This window comes from Amphiura filiformis, chromosome 3 (genome assembly GCF_039555335.1).
Source record: "Amphiura filiformis chromosome 3, Afil_fr2py, whole genome shotgun sequence".
Taxonomy (NCBI): domain Eukaryota; kingdom Metazoa; phylum Echinodermata; class Ophiuroidea; order Amphilepidida; family Amphiuridae; genus Amphiura; species Amphiura filiformis.
Window position 1 is genome coordinate 56,321,062 of NC_092630.1, and position 15,555 is coordinate 56,336,616.

The 15,555-nt window shown below is 38.1% G+C and overlaps 1 protein-coding gene across 1 annotated transcript in view; it reads left to right on the top strand.

Moving 5' to 3' along the window:
* Positions 1 to 13,811, top strand: part of LOC140148792 (histone lysine demethylase PHF8-like) — a 28,089-nt gene extending 14,278 nt beyond the window's left edge. The window contains 10 exon segments of the mRNA XM_072170863.1: positions 649 to 738; positions 1,594 to 1,830; positions 4,276 to 4,457; positions 5,121 to 5,335; positions 6,334 to 6,485; positions 7,065 to 7,171; positions 9,115 to 9,359; positions 9,916 to 10,124; positions 10,824 to 11,118; positions 11,766 to 13,811. Of these exon segments, the coding sequence (XP_072026964.1) occupies positions 649 to 738; positions 1,594 to 1,830; positions 4,276 to 4,457; positions 5,121 to 5,335; positions 6,334 to 6,485; positions 7,065 to 7,171; positions 9,115 to 9,359; positions 9,916 to 10,124; positions 10,824 to 11,118; positions 11,766 to 11,857 (1,824 nt within the window). The 3' untranslated portion in view covers positions 11,858 to 13,811.
* Positions 13,812 to 15,555: the final 1,744 nt, after the last annotated feature.

The following is a 15,555-nucleotide window of genomic DNA, read 5'->3' on the forward strand; positions in this document are numbered from 1 at the left end:
TGTTCAAAATGTTGCAAACCCATTATTAATGCTCAATTTGTTTAACTCATTTGACAGTAGTATCAATGAAATGATTGAAATAAAGTGCATGTCTTCCCCTTATATCAGTGCTTTAGATTTAAATTTATTTGGCTGTTCCATTTAAAATCCACACTACCCTTGTGGAAGATTTTGGAAATATCTTCCACAGTGGGAGTATGAATTTCAAATGGAATGAGCACATTAGGCAGCTCCATTTGAATTACATATACCCTCTTGGAAAGATTCTGCCTGAATCTTCCACAGAGGGAGGGTGAGTTTAAAATAGAGTTGGTTAATGTGCAATTCCATTTGAAATTTGTACTCCTTCTGTAGATGGAATAGCCCATTAGTAGTGTTGCACTGCTCATCAAACCATTGCACAAACCTATCCAGCAATCAGTCATCTCAAGGAGTTTTCCCATTCTTCAATGTATCAAATATAAACCCTTTTTACTTTTGTTTTAGACAGACTTCATTACTTTTTCTTATCAGCGCTGTGAATCATTAATGTCAATTGGCATGTCATATTGTGTGGCTAGAATTATAATTGGTATTAAAACTGTTTTCTTTGGTAATACCGGAAGATAACAGGTGTTTATTATTGCTCCTATTGTGAATTTGTCGCAGGATCTGAAAGTTCACCAGCAAGAAATCCCCTTTACAATAAGACACGGCCAGCTACTCAAGGAGCTCAATAAGGAAATCAGAGCCATAGAGGTAGGTAGATTGAACAGTACTTCTATAAGGATTTGTTGGGTTTGTGCTTTAAACCAAATCAATCAAATTTATATGTTTCAGTGAATAGATTCAGCAGGTTTGTGAGACATATCAATTAGAAATTTTCGCTTGACAAAACCAGTAAGTTTTTACTTACTCTAATATTTCATCCTACACGTCGGAGGACTTCTTCAGATTTCCCGGGAAACTGACTTCCGGTTGTGATTGGTCTTGTATCCAGTCCAGATCAGAAAGAGGGGGACAAAGACCATGAATAGAGAGGAAGGCACTTATTTCCTAAGTCACATATATGACCCACTTTTAAAGACTGGATACAAGACCAATCACAAACGGAAGTCAGTTTCCCGGGAAAGCGGACCAGATGTTTCACATCTGAAGAAGCCCTCCAACGTGTAGGACAAAATATTAGAGTAAGTAAAAACTTACTGGTTTTGTCAAGCGAAAATTTCTAATTGACGAATCTATATGGCTTAATTAGCCTATTTAACATGCAAATATGCATGTTAGGCTTGTTAGGGTGTTGTAGGCCATTTGGCACCTGTATGATATGACATTCTGTATGATAAAATACTGTAATGGTTTATGAATGAGAAAATTATTATTCATGAATTTTTCTCACGAAATATAATTATTGGTCTTCTTATCATTTTAAGCAAAAGAAACTTCAAAACCCTGTTTCTCAAAATCAGTGCATTCGATCTGGCCCAAATTGAGATGGAAACCTTTGCTCCATAGGACAGACATGTCTGTTGAAAGTAAGTTCAGAGAATACACCTTAAGACAGACCCTTAAGTATGTTAATATATTTCTGAATGTTGTTTTTATTCACCTTAGAAAACCCCGAGCAAAAAGAAAAGTAAAGACAAATCCAAAGATAAAGAAAAGAAATCCAAAGAGAAGAAATCAAAGAAAAAGAAGCAGCAACAGTCTTCAGAGAACATAGTGATGCCAGAGCCACTGCAACTATTACAGCAGCCTATCAAGGAAGAGAAGTTTCCATTTATGCAGGCAACCAGTCCTAAGATGGGCCATAGGTTGCCTCAGTTGATAAGTCAACTAGCTGCACAACAGGTGAGGCAACTTAATAAAGTAAAGTGATTAGACTTGAAGAGTTATGGCTCCACCATGTTTATTGTCACTTACGGGAGTAAATTTGTGTACTTCTGGATAATTTCGCCATGTGCCCAGTATATTTCTATTCAGTTTGCATGTGTATAACGTGTTGTGCTGATAACATGTTACATAGACTTCACTTTGTAATGCTCAAGCTTAGGCGACAAAAAAAAAGAAACCCTGTTCTACGGGCGGACGGACCTTTCAAGTAGGGTCGGTCGGTTTTTTTTTTTTAAATGATGCAAAAAATCACCAAAATCTGTAAATAATTTGCAATTTGAGAAAATACAAAAAAAAATTTGTTCCTGAAATTTGGGTCGGCATTCATTTGTACAGGAAAAAATTTTCCTCTCAATTTGTTCAAAATCTGGGTCGGTCGGGCCCGTAGAACAGGGTTTTCTTTTTTCATCGCCTTACAGGCACAAAAAGTTGTTTGATTTCAAGCTTTTGTCAATAATTACAGGAGGTACACTATTTGATCTACAATGTACAGGGTGTCCCAAAAGTCTCAATACCATTTTCAATGTTCATAACTCTAGTATACAGCAACCGACCATAAACTTGAAGGCATCTTTGCACAGAGAAAAGTCATTCAATTATTTTGACATATTAATCCACAGATATAATAAATAATCTACAGTGAAACAGTTGGGCATATTACACACAAAACTATACAATAAGTTTACAGCACATCTCCGGATCCCAAGTATCCACTACCTCCTCTCTCAACATCTAGACCAATTCGCCCCAGTCAATTCAATTGCAATATTAAAAAGTTTTCATATTCTTTATAATAGACTGTCAAGATGATAATATACAACACCAGGAAATGTGTCCTTATTCTTTGATTTATTCTGAAATCAAGCCATTAAAGGCTGTCTTCTAAAGTTGTGTAATATTCCATCCATCCAGTGGCAGCACCACGGGTGGGGGTGGGGGCATGAAATGCCCCCAGTTGCGACCCTCAGTAAAAACTCAAAATTAAAGTAAATTTCCACTTTTCAAGCAGCAATTTTGTGCAAAATTTCTTGATTTTGCACCCCTGAAATTCACTTTGCCCCCTCAATGCCCCCACCCCCACCCCCGAAAAAAAAAATCCTGGCGCCGCCACTGCATCCATCAAGTCTATGCTCTTTCACAAGACCCTTCTACCAGGACTGTCAGGACATAACTCCCAATAAGTCTCAGTAGATGAGGAAAGATGGGGAAGTCAACATTGAACATAAGTGTCGTTCTTCTTATTGTAACTGCAAGCCCAAGGAAAACAATCAGTTGTTTTCCATTAAAAGTGTTCTAAAGTGTAGGCATACGCTAAATATTTAAAGTCAAATTTGATCTTCAGTTGGTGCTTCAACATCAGTATGATCGGGGCCAGGGCTGAAAGCGCTATTTGCATAATACCGGGATACCCCTTGTTAGATTAGATATTCTATTAAGAAATGATTTCAATCTATAGAGTTTTGGAATTAAATCTAATACTGGAACTTACTTTTTGCAACTATTGCTATGCTGAGTCTGGAACCTGACCAGACTTCATCAGGCAACTGACCCGTTGGGCTGGTCACGTGATAGACGGCTAGGTATCGTCCCGATGGCCCGGTCCCATGCATGAGATAAGCCGAGTGCCCCTTTCTTGTTCAGTGATGGTTGCTCAATGCGCTCCCGAATGGCTTCTTTTATGCCTCTCCTATGCCATTATTCCTGCTGATCAAGAATAACGACTTCCTCGTTCTTAATTGAGTGTCCAGTGTCTTTCAAATGGAGGTAAACAGCGGAGTTTTGCGCTTCGTTGGTACTTGGTCTTCTGTGTTGACCAATACGAACATTCACTCATTTAATTTCAATCTATCATCAACAACTTTATCACAACAGAATTTCACAAGTAAAGAAGGTGAAGGAAGCAGTTTAAAATTCAATTTCACAATTTTCAATGAGAAAACACATTTTTTCATGCTAGTATTGATACGTTGCATTTGAGGTGAAAAAAACAACACACACACATATACATATGAATATATAATAATAATAAACAAGAGATTTATTAAGTGCCATTATTGCCAAAGGATGCAAGGCACTGATCATCAATATACACATTTACATTTTCTATAGTTTATATGATGATTATCATACTATTCTATCCACACTAAAATAGAAAACATAATTCTTTCACCCCCATACCTTCCAATATCTTAGAGCTTCCTATGTGATGGAAACATTCGATACGGGTTACGAATAATAAAGGTGTGGCGATACCCTCTGGTAGCATACCATACTTCCTGTCAAGTCCGTACGCCATATCCTTGCAAAACACAAGCTCCTTGCCGGGTAGTCGGCTTCTAGTTCACTCTTCAAACTTGCTTGTTTTCATTTGGTCATATATTAATTTTATGCTCTACTCTATAGCAAATGTACCAGGCACTACCACAAGAACAGAAACCAGCACTGAAATTCAAATTCCCCAGAGCAGACGATACATCCACTACTACCACATCAGAGAGTGATGATGACAGGTTGACAAATAAGGCGACAGGTGCCGCCCCACCTAAAGGCTTCAAGCTGGTGGTCTCTAATGGGAAAATTATCAGGTAATTGATTGAAAAACGTGGTTTTAGTTTATGGAAACAACGCATCAATCAGAAATCTAGAAATTAGGGGGGTGCTTAATTAGTGAAAGTCCATGTCGACTACTCAGTACCAGAAGTGGGTAAGTGCAAGAGCTGCCATGGGTAGCTGCCATGTGCAGTTGAGTAAAATATACTGATTGTAAATTGCCAAATGTTCACATGGCAGCTATTGCACTTACCCAATTCTTACACTGAGCAGTCGATGTGTGGGTCTGTAAGCACCGTCTGTGGATACACACCAAACTGAGGACATCCACAGACAGTTCCTTGATAGGTGCAAGATATTGCACGTATCGTAAAATTGTATGTGAAGTTTATGTCCACAGTTTGATGATTTACTTCAGAAATGTAAATGTATGTACACAATTGGGATTAAATTGGATGTCCTTTGGAGGGTACTGCATATGTGTAGGGGTGAGTGGAGTGTGTAAAATAGGGGTGTGTGTTGGTGTGGGTATTAGAATTACAAAGAACTGTCAGTGGCAGGTTGGCTCTATTAACTATGCCAAATCTACCAATAAAAGTATTAGTAGGCAAACTATTTGAGCGTGCAAGTGTTGTTTGTTAGATGGCTAATGGCCCAATAACTGTTGTTTCAACTTGTTGTTATGTACACCTTCACAGTCGAGGAGGTTCTCCAGTTGGCATGAATAGCCCAGAAGGTTTCCAAGCATTCTCATCACCATCTAGTGGCCCAGATGTATCAAGAGGGGGAGCCGACAGTGATGAGATAGTAGTGGTTGATGATGAGCCAGTAAGGAGTAGGACTAGTAGTGGTAGCTTTGGTCAACAACAACAACAACAAACACCTCAGGGAGCACTCAGACTCAAATTATCATGTAAGTAATGGAGATGAAGGAGGCTATAATAAAGTAGTTTGAATAAGTAAAAACTGTATACTGATTGTCCAGAACCTTTGATTTAGGATGCTATTCAGCAAATTCCTTCAGCGCTGTCCGTCTGCTCTGATTCAATTAGCCAATCAAAACCCCACTTCCGTATAAACCATAATCTGTGCAAAATTGGCAGACCGCTGAAGAACCATGCTGAAAACTATAGCCTAACACACTTTAGTTAATTGCATCTTTTTCCATAATTGGGTCCCATCCATATCTGGTTACCTTGCTTGTGTTCTTGCAGCATCAAATTGTGCTCCACAACAGTGTCTTTGAAATCCATCTGTTGATAAATTTATTTGTTTAAATCTCATTTTTCAAATGAAGCAGGCTGAAAACGGAAACAATTGTATCGCATGAACATTAAAATCCAATTGCAACTAAACTTGGTCACTACCCAGATCTCCGGGCAACGTATTTGGGGTCAACTTCTATTTTTAAAAGATTGATAGAATTTTGAGCATTCATCTTGATCATATTTGCTTTATTTTTGTGTGTCTGCTCTGATTCAATTAGCCAATCAAAACCCCACTTCCGTATAAACCATAATCTGTGCAAAATTGGCAGACCGCTGAAGAACCATGCTGAAAACTATAGCCTAACACACTTTAGTTAATTGCATCTTTTTCCATAATTGGGTCCCATCCATATCTGGTTACCTTGCTTGTGTTCTTGCAGCATCAAATTGTGCTCCACAACAGTGTCTTTGAAATCCATCTGTTGATAAATTTATTTGTTTAAATCTCATTTTCAAATGAAGCAGGCTGAAAACGGAAACAATTGTATCGCATGAACATTAAAATCCAATTGCAACTAAACTTGGTCACTACCCAGATCTCCGGGCAACGTATTTGGGGTCAACTTCTATTTTTAAAAGATTGATAGAATTTTGAGCATTCATCTTGATCATATTTGCTTTATTTTTGTGTGTGCTGCCACAGTTAATGGTAAATCTGGCATGGTGCCAGGTATGACACCAACATCCCAGAGTTCCAGGGATTCAAGTAGATTGGACACTACCTCACAGAGTGATACACTTGATTCAGATAGAGACGATGATGATGATGTCATGCCATCTGATAGAAGTCCTAGAGTAAGTGGTTTAGCTTGAAGTTATAATTGACAACCTTGTAGAGATTCATCAGGTTTCCACAAACTTTCATTTCTTAAACTATAATGCATTGACATTTTTGTACTAACGTACTTGGAATGAATGAAGTGAATTTCCACCAACAGAAGGACTAACTGGACTAAAAATACAGCTGAAGTAAATTTCACAATTGGTGACAGTTATGTGCCATGTGTCGAATGCATTTACAATCATGACAACAAGATGATTGGCCCATTAGTCATCGAATGCGTAGAAGGGGCAGAGATTACGCCTTGTCTACGCGTTCAATGATCACTATCGCATCAATCAATGAATCACTGACATTAGAAATAGCACTAAGGTGCTATGAACAAGGCACAAAAAGCAAAGAATAAACAAGCATACCTGAACTTTGATCAGTTTGGAAAGTTACTGTCTAATAGGGCTGTCTAATCGCTTTGGTTTGTGAAAAGTGAACCTTACAAGATGTATCTACTGTGTGAATTCTGTGCAGAATTGTGTGGATGCAGAATAATCATTGTCCTTCTGGATGACATTTCCTTGTGTTATTTTTATTTGCAGTCATCGCCAGTAATGAGTAATGTTGATGCTTTATTACAAGCCAGTCAACTAGACCAATCAACTCCTCTACCCACAATAAGTCTGGCTGATATTGAGGCAGAACTCAAGTAAGTATAAAACCTATTTGCCTGCTTGCGTGCAGTAAGGTTGATGCTGATGTTTCAAGTAACTACCAGACGTGCAATGAAACCATGGGTGTGCATAGAGGGTGCTTATGTATTATATCTAAGCCAATCAAGCTGAATGAAAAGCTGCATCTTATTAAACCACAAGTGCAATAGTTGCCCTGTGAACATTTGGCAATTTACACATAGTATATTGTACTCGTCTACACATGGCGGCTACACATGGCAGCTATTGCACTTACCCACTTCTGGCACTGAGCAGTCAAATTACTGTTATGGCAAATGTAACTGTCATTCTTGAATCTTGATCAATGCCATGCTATTCAAGGCCAGTGAAAGTTGATTCCGGAGTTACCCGTTGCATATTTCAGATAACATGTCAGGCAACTATTTCATTATTCATTATTTTTGTAGCTATCATTATTTGACAAATATTACTGCTAAACTCAATAAAAAGTCAGGAAATTAAAAAAAATATTCCTTGAATTTTATATTTGGGAGAAATTTGTATGAATTTTGTTGGGGAGGGGAAAAGAAAATCAATGTTTTAAAATAACTATTATATGCAGACTGATGACAAGAAACTCAGAGTCAACTTTACCATGCCTTACCATTCATCGGGAAGTTTTATCTTTTCATTGGAATTGTTGTTAATAAATCCGCATGTCAGTGGTTGAATAATTAATGTTTTTGCATGAAATGTATTTTGAATATTGCGTTTGAATGCTGTGTCTCTCTACAAGACAGTGTTCACAATGATTTATTGCATTGCTGTGCTCAAGTGTTGAATGTTGAAAACATTTTATACATAGCATGTTTATTGTGATGAGTTAAGAGTGTAATTCATTTTCAATGCCCTTTTAGGACAATTCAATACTTAACAAACTTAATTTGTGTTTATCATGGAACATTGGGCTATTCCAGTTCTAATACATACTCATTCTATGGAAGACATGACCTTACTCTTCCACACAGGGAGTGGGGGTTACCTGAATGGGTGATTCCATTTGAAATCTGCACGCCTTGTGTGGGAGATTAAGGTCTTGTCATCTGGAAATTATAGCTCAATATTGGTACGTACATAGCTATGTGCACCACACACACATACTGCATAGGTGGAACTTTTGCAGAACTGACCAATAGTGATCTTGTATATAACAATATTGAGTAGAATGCATCTTACACTGTGTATGCTACATCATGTAGTTGGTGGGTATGCTCCATGATGATCCTGTAATTGTTTGTATCTTTACTTTAAGTATGACTTTCAATTGAAGCACAAAATTGTCTTCCCATTGTGGTAAATCCATGGAAATTTAAGGCTGTAAATATTCAACTGGACAAATTCAACAGGGTTCCCAGCCACTCAGTGAAAAGGAAACTCCATGTTTTCAGACAGGTAGTCATTTGAAACAGTCCACACTCTGATTCAACCTTGGTAAAGTGGAAATACTCTCATTGGTATTTATACACCTGCGGAAATATGGGGATGGCATTCTGTCTTCTCCATTCTCTAGTCTGGTTTATGTGTTTTCTTTTCAATCATTGTATGTTTTTTAATGATTGCTATAAAGATTGAAATGATCAAATAAAATTTTTTAGACATTTTTCCGGAAATATTAGGGAAAATTTGAGGAATTTTGTTTTTGTGAAATAATGAGACCCTGTTTAAGCTTTTTATAAATAGCACACACTGCATTTTATTGATCTATGCTATGGCCTGAAAAAAAGTGGTTTGGCTATTATTTATATGTTGTTGAGCATGTAGTTTGTACTTTCATTTTGTTATTTAATTTTGTTATTTTGTAATATTTTTCACTTTTGAATTTTGTTATGTTGTTATGATTGTATATATGCATTGCATCTTATCCAAGCTGTGAATGATTGCATGTTGGTCCTGTGTGTTATTTTACCATTACATGTAGGCCAGACGCACTTTCCTCTCTTATTTCATCTGAAATCAGGCACCAGCCGGCATCACCAGGAACCCAAGATGCAATCCAAGGCATGCTGTCTATCTCCATGCCATCCACAGTACAGAATAAGAGACAAATGACTCCCGGCTCACGGAGTGCGCTGTCAGCCGCCCATCACAAGAGGAGAGGACCGAAACGGGAGTACACGGACGAGGATAGCGACTTGCCAAACTGCTACCAAGATGCAAAGTATGGTAGGTGCAATTGTAGAGTTTTGGTAAATAAAAAAAACAGCTAGAAACTTGGCGTGAATCTGAGAATCAATTCTCGCAAAGATTCCCCTGAGTAGATTTGTGAGAATTCAACAAGATAATAAATGGATGGTCATGCCACCTCTCAAGTATTTTGGTACACACATGCAAGAAAAAATAAAGAAAGGGTTAGTTATTGATTACAGTTTTCAGCAAGGTTCTTCCATGGTCTGCTGATTTGGCGCTTTTTATGGCGTAAACATGGATGTTCGGTTCTGATAGGCTAATTCAATCATGTCATCATCACACCTGCACCTCGTTCGCTGGTCAAGCTGTGTAGCACCGTGTGGCCTAGTTCTTTTTACGTGATAATCAGTAACAGCAGACAGACGGATACCGCTGAAGGAATTTGCTGAATACTGTAAAAATAACAAAATCGAATCTTCTGGTTCATGTTACAGCAAAGGAAAAATCTGTATTTCCCTTTTTATCATGAAAGGTTTTCTTCTGTATACTTGTTTTGATATTGAATGTGTTAAAAACGTGCTTGTATTTGCAGTGTATCCTTCACTAGATGACGATGGTGATGAGCCCCTCTTCAAATCACGTAGCAAGAATCCAAGACGGGATTCAAGGGATGCTCCATGGAATCCAAAAGCCAAGGTGAAGGCACCAGTAAAGAAAACGGACAGGCCGGCAAGGGAGGGTGCAAGAAGGCAATTTATTGAGGAAGGTTTGGCTGATGCAGCGGCAAGACTAGCTAATAAGGTTGGTATTTAATATCAGGCTGAGAATGAAATATTGTTGTATGTCCTCCCACTTTTGTGGGGTAAGGTTGGTCAGGAGAAAACCATTTTCCCCTTTGATTATGGATCACAACCAAACTGGCATATTAGCATGATGAAGTAAAAAGCTCAGGATGTGTGAATTGGCCAATGTTACCAGTGTATCACATCGCTTATATTTTTAAATCAAGTGAAGAAACTGTTTAAAAAACTTTGTTGTGATGTAAGTAAGGATGTGGATATGCATATTAAGAACTTCATCATGATTTTCAAAAATTGGGTTGGTCAGATAAGGAAATCAAACACTGTTATCCTTCTCGATCGAAATTGTAGCAATATAAGCAAAATTATAAAGCAATTATCAATGTTGAAAAAAAAATATCCCTCTTAGAAAATTGCGTTTACTTTCAAGATATTTGCATTTGTGTTCCAACTTTAAATAACTGCCGTAATTTTTAAAATTTGATGAAAGAACAACCGGTGCTTATCTTTAAGTTCAGCAGCTGTAAATTGAAGTTATATCGAAAGATTAGTGATAAGCTTTCCTTAATGAACTAAATTCAGGCATAAGATTTCATTAACCAGTTGTCATTATTCATGTGCACACATGTGGGTTTCTATCAACCCAACATGCTTTATTTGATGTCACTCACAATGCATGTGACTGCTATTCATACCACAGCCAAGACCCAAAAGACAATATATCAGAAGAAAACCTCTAGCATCCAAGAAACCAGAAGCGCCCCCTCGGGAGCCCCCTCCAGACCCCTATGCATTCATAGACGACGAAGACCTCCCGTCCACCAGTACCGTCAATCCCTTATCATTGTCACATGGGATATTGGACTTTAATCAACCGCACTTGTCATCATCGTTAGATTTAACACAGAGTGCACCCAGTACAGTATTTGAGGAAGCTTTGACAGCTACCACAGGAGAAGAACCTCAGGAGACAAAACAAGATGGACCAGGAAGGCGTAAGTATTGATTAGAAATCAAATTCAGACCTTGAGAGAACAAATTGTTATATGTAAATGCCAAGGACGGATCCAGGTTTTTGAAAGAGGGGTGTGTGCTCACTCATAAAAAAATTCACTCTCGCTTCACTCGCCCAGATTTAAGACAAGTTGGGGCTGCCTAGAAATTTGTTAAAAATGGGGGTCGAAATCGCCAAGAAATTTTGGCCAATATTAACATTTTCATTGGATAATAATTCTCTTGCATCAAACCTCATTTTTGGCAAAAATTAAAATACCTTCATTCAGAATGTCAATTATTTGCCACCAATTCTCATTTTCCCTGTGCCAAAAATTGTGACATTACGTGAGCGAACAAAACTTATTTGATAGTATGCATTCTTTAATTGTTTTGGTCTTATTGAATAACTCAAGCTCATAAAAGTTAACTTTTTATAGTGTGCTATCTTATTTCATAGTGTGCTATATCTAATCTGAATGTGTTCCACCCTACTCCTCAATGGAACATGCCAGTTTGTTGCTTTGAAGTAAAACAAAACTGTTTTAATAAACGTAATTAACATTACAATTGCACAAGGCTACTAACTATAGAAGCTCTCAAAACACTGATTAACAGAATGTCTCCTTCCTTTCTTTTTGATTTCCAGCGAAAAAACAGAAAAAGAAAGGTCAAGCCACAGCCAAGCAGAGACTGGGGAGAATACTCAAGTTGCATAAAGGTGGTCGACTTATTGTATAGTGTACACTTATATATATTTATGGTTTTGTTTGTAAACATTGTATCACTGAGAAGTGGCTCAATTTTGATGACATTTCCATGGTGGTGTAACATCCTCACAGAGGGTATCATCCAATAACATACTGGAACTTTTTATCTTGATTCAGTCCATCAAATGTGACACGATCAAGGGGAATGAGTTTAGCAAATATTGACTTTATTTATTGGCAAAAAAAGGTGCTCAAATTCTGTTCTTTCTTGATTAACTTTTTCTTATTTCTCACTAAATATGCTTGCTTACCGAAAGGAAGCTTTCATCCAGAATTCTTTTGGACGTCTTCAGCCCCAATAACTGGCAAATGGGGGCGCTGTTTCTTGTTTTGTTTTCGAGAAAGTGATCAATTGCACATAATTTGGTAATCAGAAGTTCAATTTGAATGGTGTTTGCATCAAAACATACCATTCTTGAATGGCGCCAGTCACTTGAATTGATTATTTTTGATGTTGGACTCATTTCCTTTGATTTCGTCGCAAATGATTTCCCTTAGTTTAATGTCTAGAATTTAGGCTATTTCAGTTGAAGTCCATACAACACATAAGGAAGACATGACCTTATTTTCCCACACAGGGGGGTGTACATTTCAAATGGAGTCAACCATTCCGGTAACCCTATTTGAAACACACAAACACTCCTTGTGTGGAAGATTAAGGTCATGGCTTCTGTAGGGGGTACATGGATTTCAACTGGAATAGCCCGTTGGCAGAAAGATTTTGAAAGGAAACATGATTTTACAAGGTTTGATAAAAAGTTGTAATTGTTATTGGGAGGAAATACTTCATATTTTTGTACAACTCTGATTATGTAAAATATCCCCATTTGGCAGCAAGTGTGACATTGACTGCTCAGTGCCAGAAGTGGGCAAGTACAATAGCTGCCCTGTGTAGCTGCCATGAGAAGATAAGTACAATATACTGTGTATAAATTGCCAAATGTTCACAGGGCAGCTATAGCACATACCCACAAATCATGTGTGTAGCTGCCATGAGTAGATGAGTACAGTATACTGTGTGTAAATTGCCAAATATTCACAGGGGAACTATTGCACTTAACCACTTCTGGCACTGAGCAGTCAACATGCACACAGAGAGAATGCTAGTCATCAAGAGCCTCTGGTCAAAGGAAAGATAGCGCAGTTATTTGAGATATAATCAACATGTAGAGCTCCTGGAGCTCAACATTGGTATCGTACATAGTTCTGGTACACAAGGTGATTACGAAAGCATGCCCTGGGTGGTGACATACCTATGCATGTACAACATAGCCGTACATGTCTTATAAGAATCCTGATGTACATGCATAAGGTCAGTCAGTCAAAGGCACTCAAGGCAAATTTCACTGTTACAGTTATGTGGTGCTATTCATGGAATTTATACTTTTATTTATACTGTCGTTACAAAGTATTACAAAAAATTACATTCTGTCAGCTTGGATGCATGGTGCAGTGTCTGACAGTCCCTAGATTGCTGACTCAAGTCATGCTGGAATGTAATATTTATTGTATAAATATATTCCGATGAGGTTAAAGAGAGCAAAGCATTAATTTAAAGTTTAAATTTAAATTTAAAGTCTCGGATTATTTCTCTGCCCTACAAAGTGAACTGGTTTTGCTCTAAGAGTGCTACATGTTGACAATATCTCAATGTTTTCACACCAGAATTTGGCAGGAGAGAGTTTGTGTGAAAAAGAGTTTGGAAGTGGTAGAACCTTAGGGTGTTAATGTGTGCTGTAGGTATTGGAAAGCATGTTGTGATTTACTTAAATTGAGGTATGACTCTCCTGCCAGATGTACCGATTGATTAGAGCATGGTGATAGAATGGCTTGTTAGAAAGATTAGTTGTGCTATATATAGTATAGCATATTAATATGGTATTGGGAGTGTAATTTAATCATGAAAATAACAATTTGCTATCACTGTCAATTAGCATGTTTATACTGAGCACCTCGCATTACCGCAAATTTACCTTCACCCGCATTTCAATCCTCTCGCATTCACCGGGTCGTTTCTACTTGGCTGAAAATCCAGGGTAACGATTCTCTATGCACGTTAATACGAGGGAATGCGGAAGTCTCAAAAAACTTTTTGTGACCTTACTGTCAGATTGCCACTGATGAATTAGAAACGAAACCATATCGTTCGACCAAATAATGGACGCTGTGTCAGACCCCTTTTCCTTTTCAGACATGATCTAGGAGCTACCACGGTCAAGTAGAAATTATAGCAATTAATATAGCAAGATGAAATTATAGCGATTTTTACAAAATCGTGTGAGAATTGAAAGTATATCGGTGTCAGATCGTGAGAATGAACCACATGAACTCTGGGCGAAATATTCGACCTGGTATGACTCATGACCTTTCGCTTACGAGACTTCCAGTATCATTCGCAAATCGTCACCCGATCTGTTTCCACTGCAAACGTTATCTCGTATTAACCGCAAGTAACCACCTCAAAAGGTGGTTGACGGATTCACTCGCATCACCGCGCATTCACCTTCATCCGATCTGTTTCTGCTGGGGCCGTTACCGCGTATTCCCTCGCATCACCCCGAATTCACTCAAATTCACCCGCAACCGTTTGCTCAGTACAAACAGGCTAAATGACAAGGTAAATGGATTGCAAATTTGTCACATGTCGTCATTGGGCAAGAAAAAACTATGTGCTTGTGGCCCCTGAACATGTTTAAAACAAAACTGCCAACAGGTTACATAGGCAGTTTTGCTTTAAACATGTTCAAGGGCCAAAGACACAAGCGGTTTTTCCTGCCCAATGATGATGTGTAGAATGGCTGCCTTTGATAGTTCTTGCATGAGAGAGCTATGCGGGGGTTAGGTGTTGTACTGACACTGTCAATTTACGGGTTTAAGAATGAAATGCATGGATTGACTTCTACTTCAGGGAGCGCTTGCTATTGATAATGCGATATTTCTTGGTTTGGGTAGTGTGTTGACAGCAAATCATAATTCTTTGGTTATGTATTCCTTCTCTGTGCACCTCTGGATCTGGAACAATAATTGCAAGCTCTTAGAAAGCCAGATAAGAAGATGAGCAGTGCATGTGTGCTATAGGATATTTCTAGCTAATTATACTTGCATAGAATTGTCTGGTATGGACAGTCCGTATACCTTCCTCGAGGCAGTAATTTAGATATTGTTTTTTATTGTAACTGCAAGCGTCATGATGATAAGTTCATTAAAGTATAGACCACTTGACATCATTGTTTATCAACAAAGGCGAGGGACTGGTCTATCGATATGCTTGAACAAACCGCTACACTGTTCAATGGCTTTCCTGTACTATTATGAAATGTGGTGGGCGATTTAAAATGCATGTGCTCTGAGCAAACTATGATGCGTACGCACATTGCAGGGCAATGAACAATGGAAATTGCCACAATTCGCGCGCATACTGCCGGGCAATGACGTCACATGTCAAGTGGTCTATACATTTTCAGAAAGAAAATGATGCAGGAAATCCAACTAGCATGACAGATTCCTGCAAATATGAGGAATTTTTGAGAAAATCACACAATTTAATTTTACTTTACTGCCTCGAGGAAAGCATACTAATTATTATATAGTGGTAACAAATTCCAAATCCTTAGATGGTTTGTGGGAAGAAAGAAATTTCCATTAGAAAATAGGGTGATTCTGTCGCAT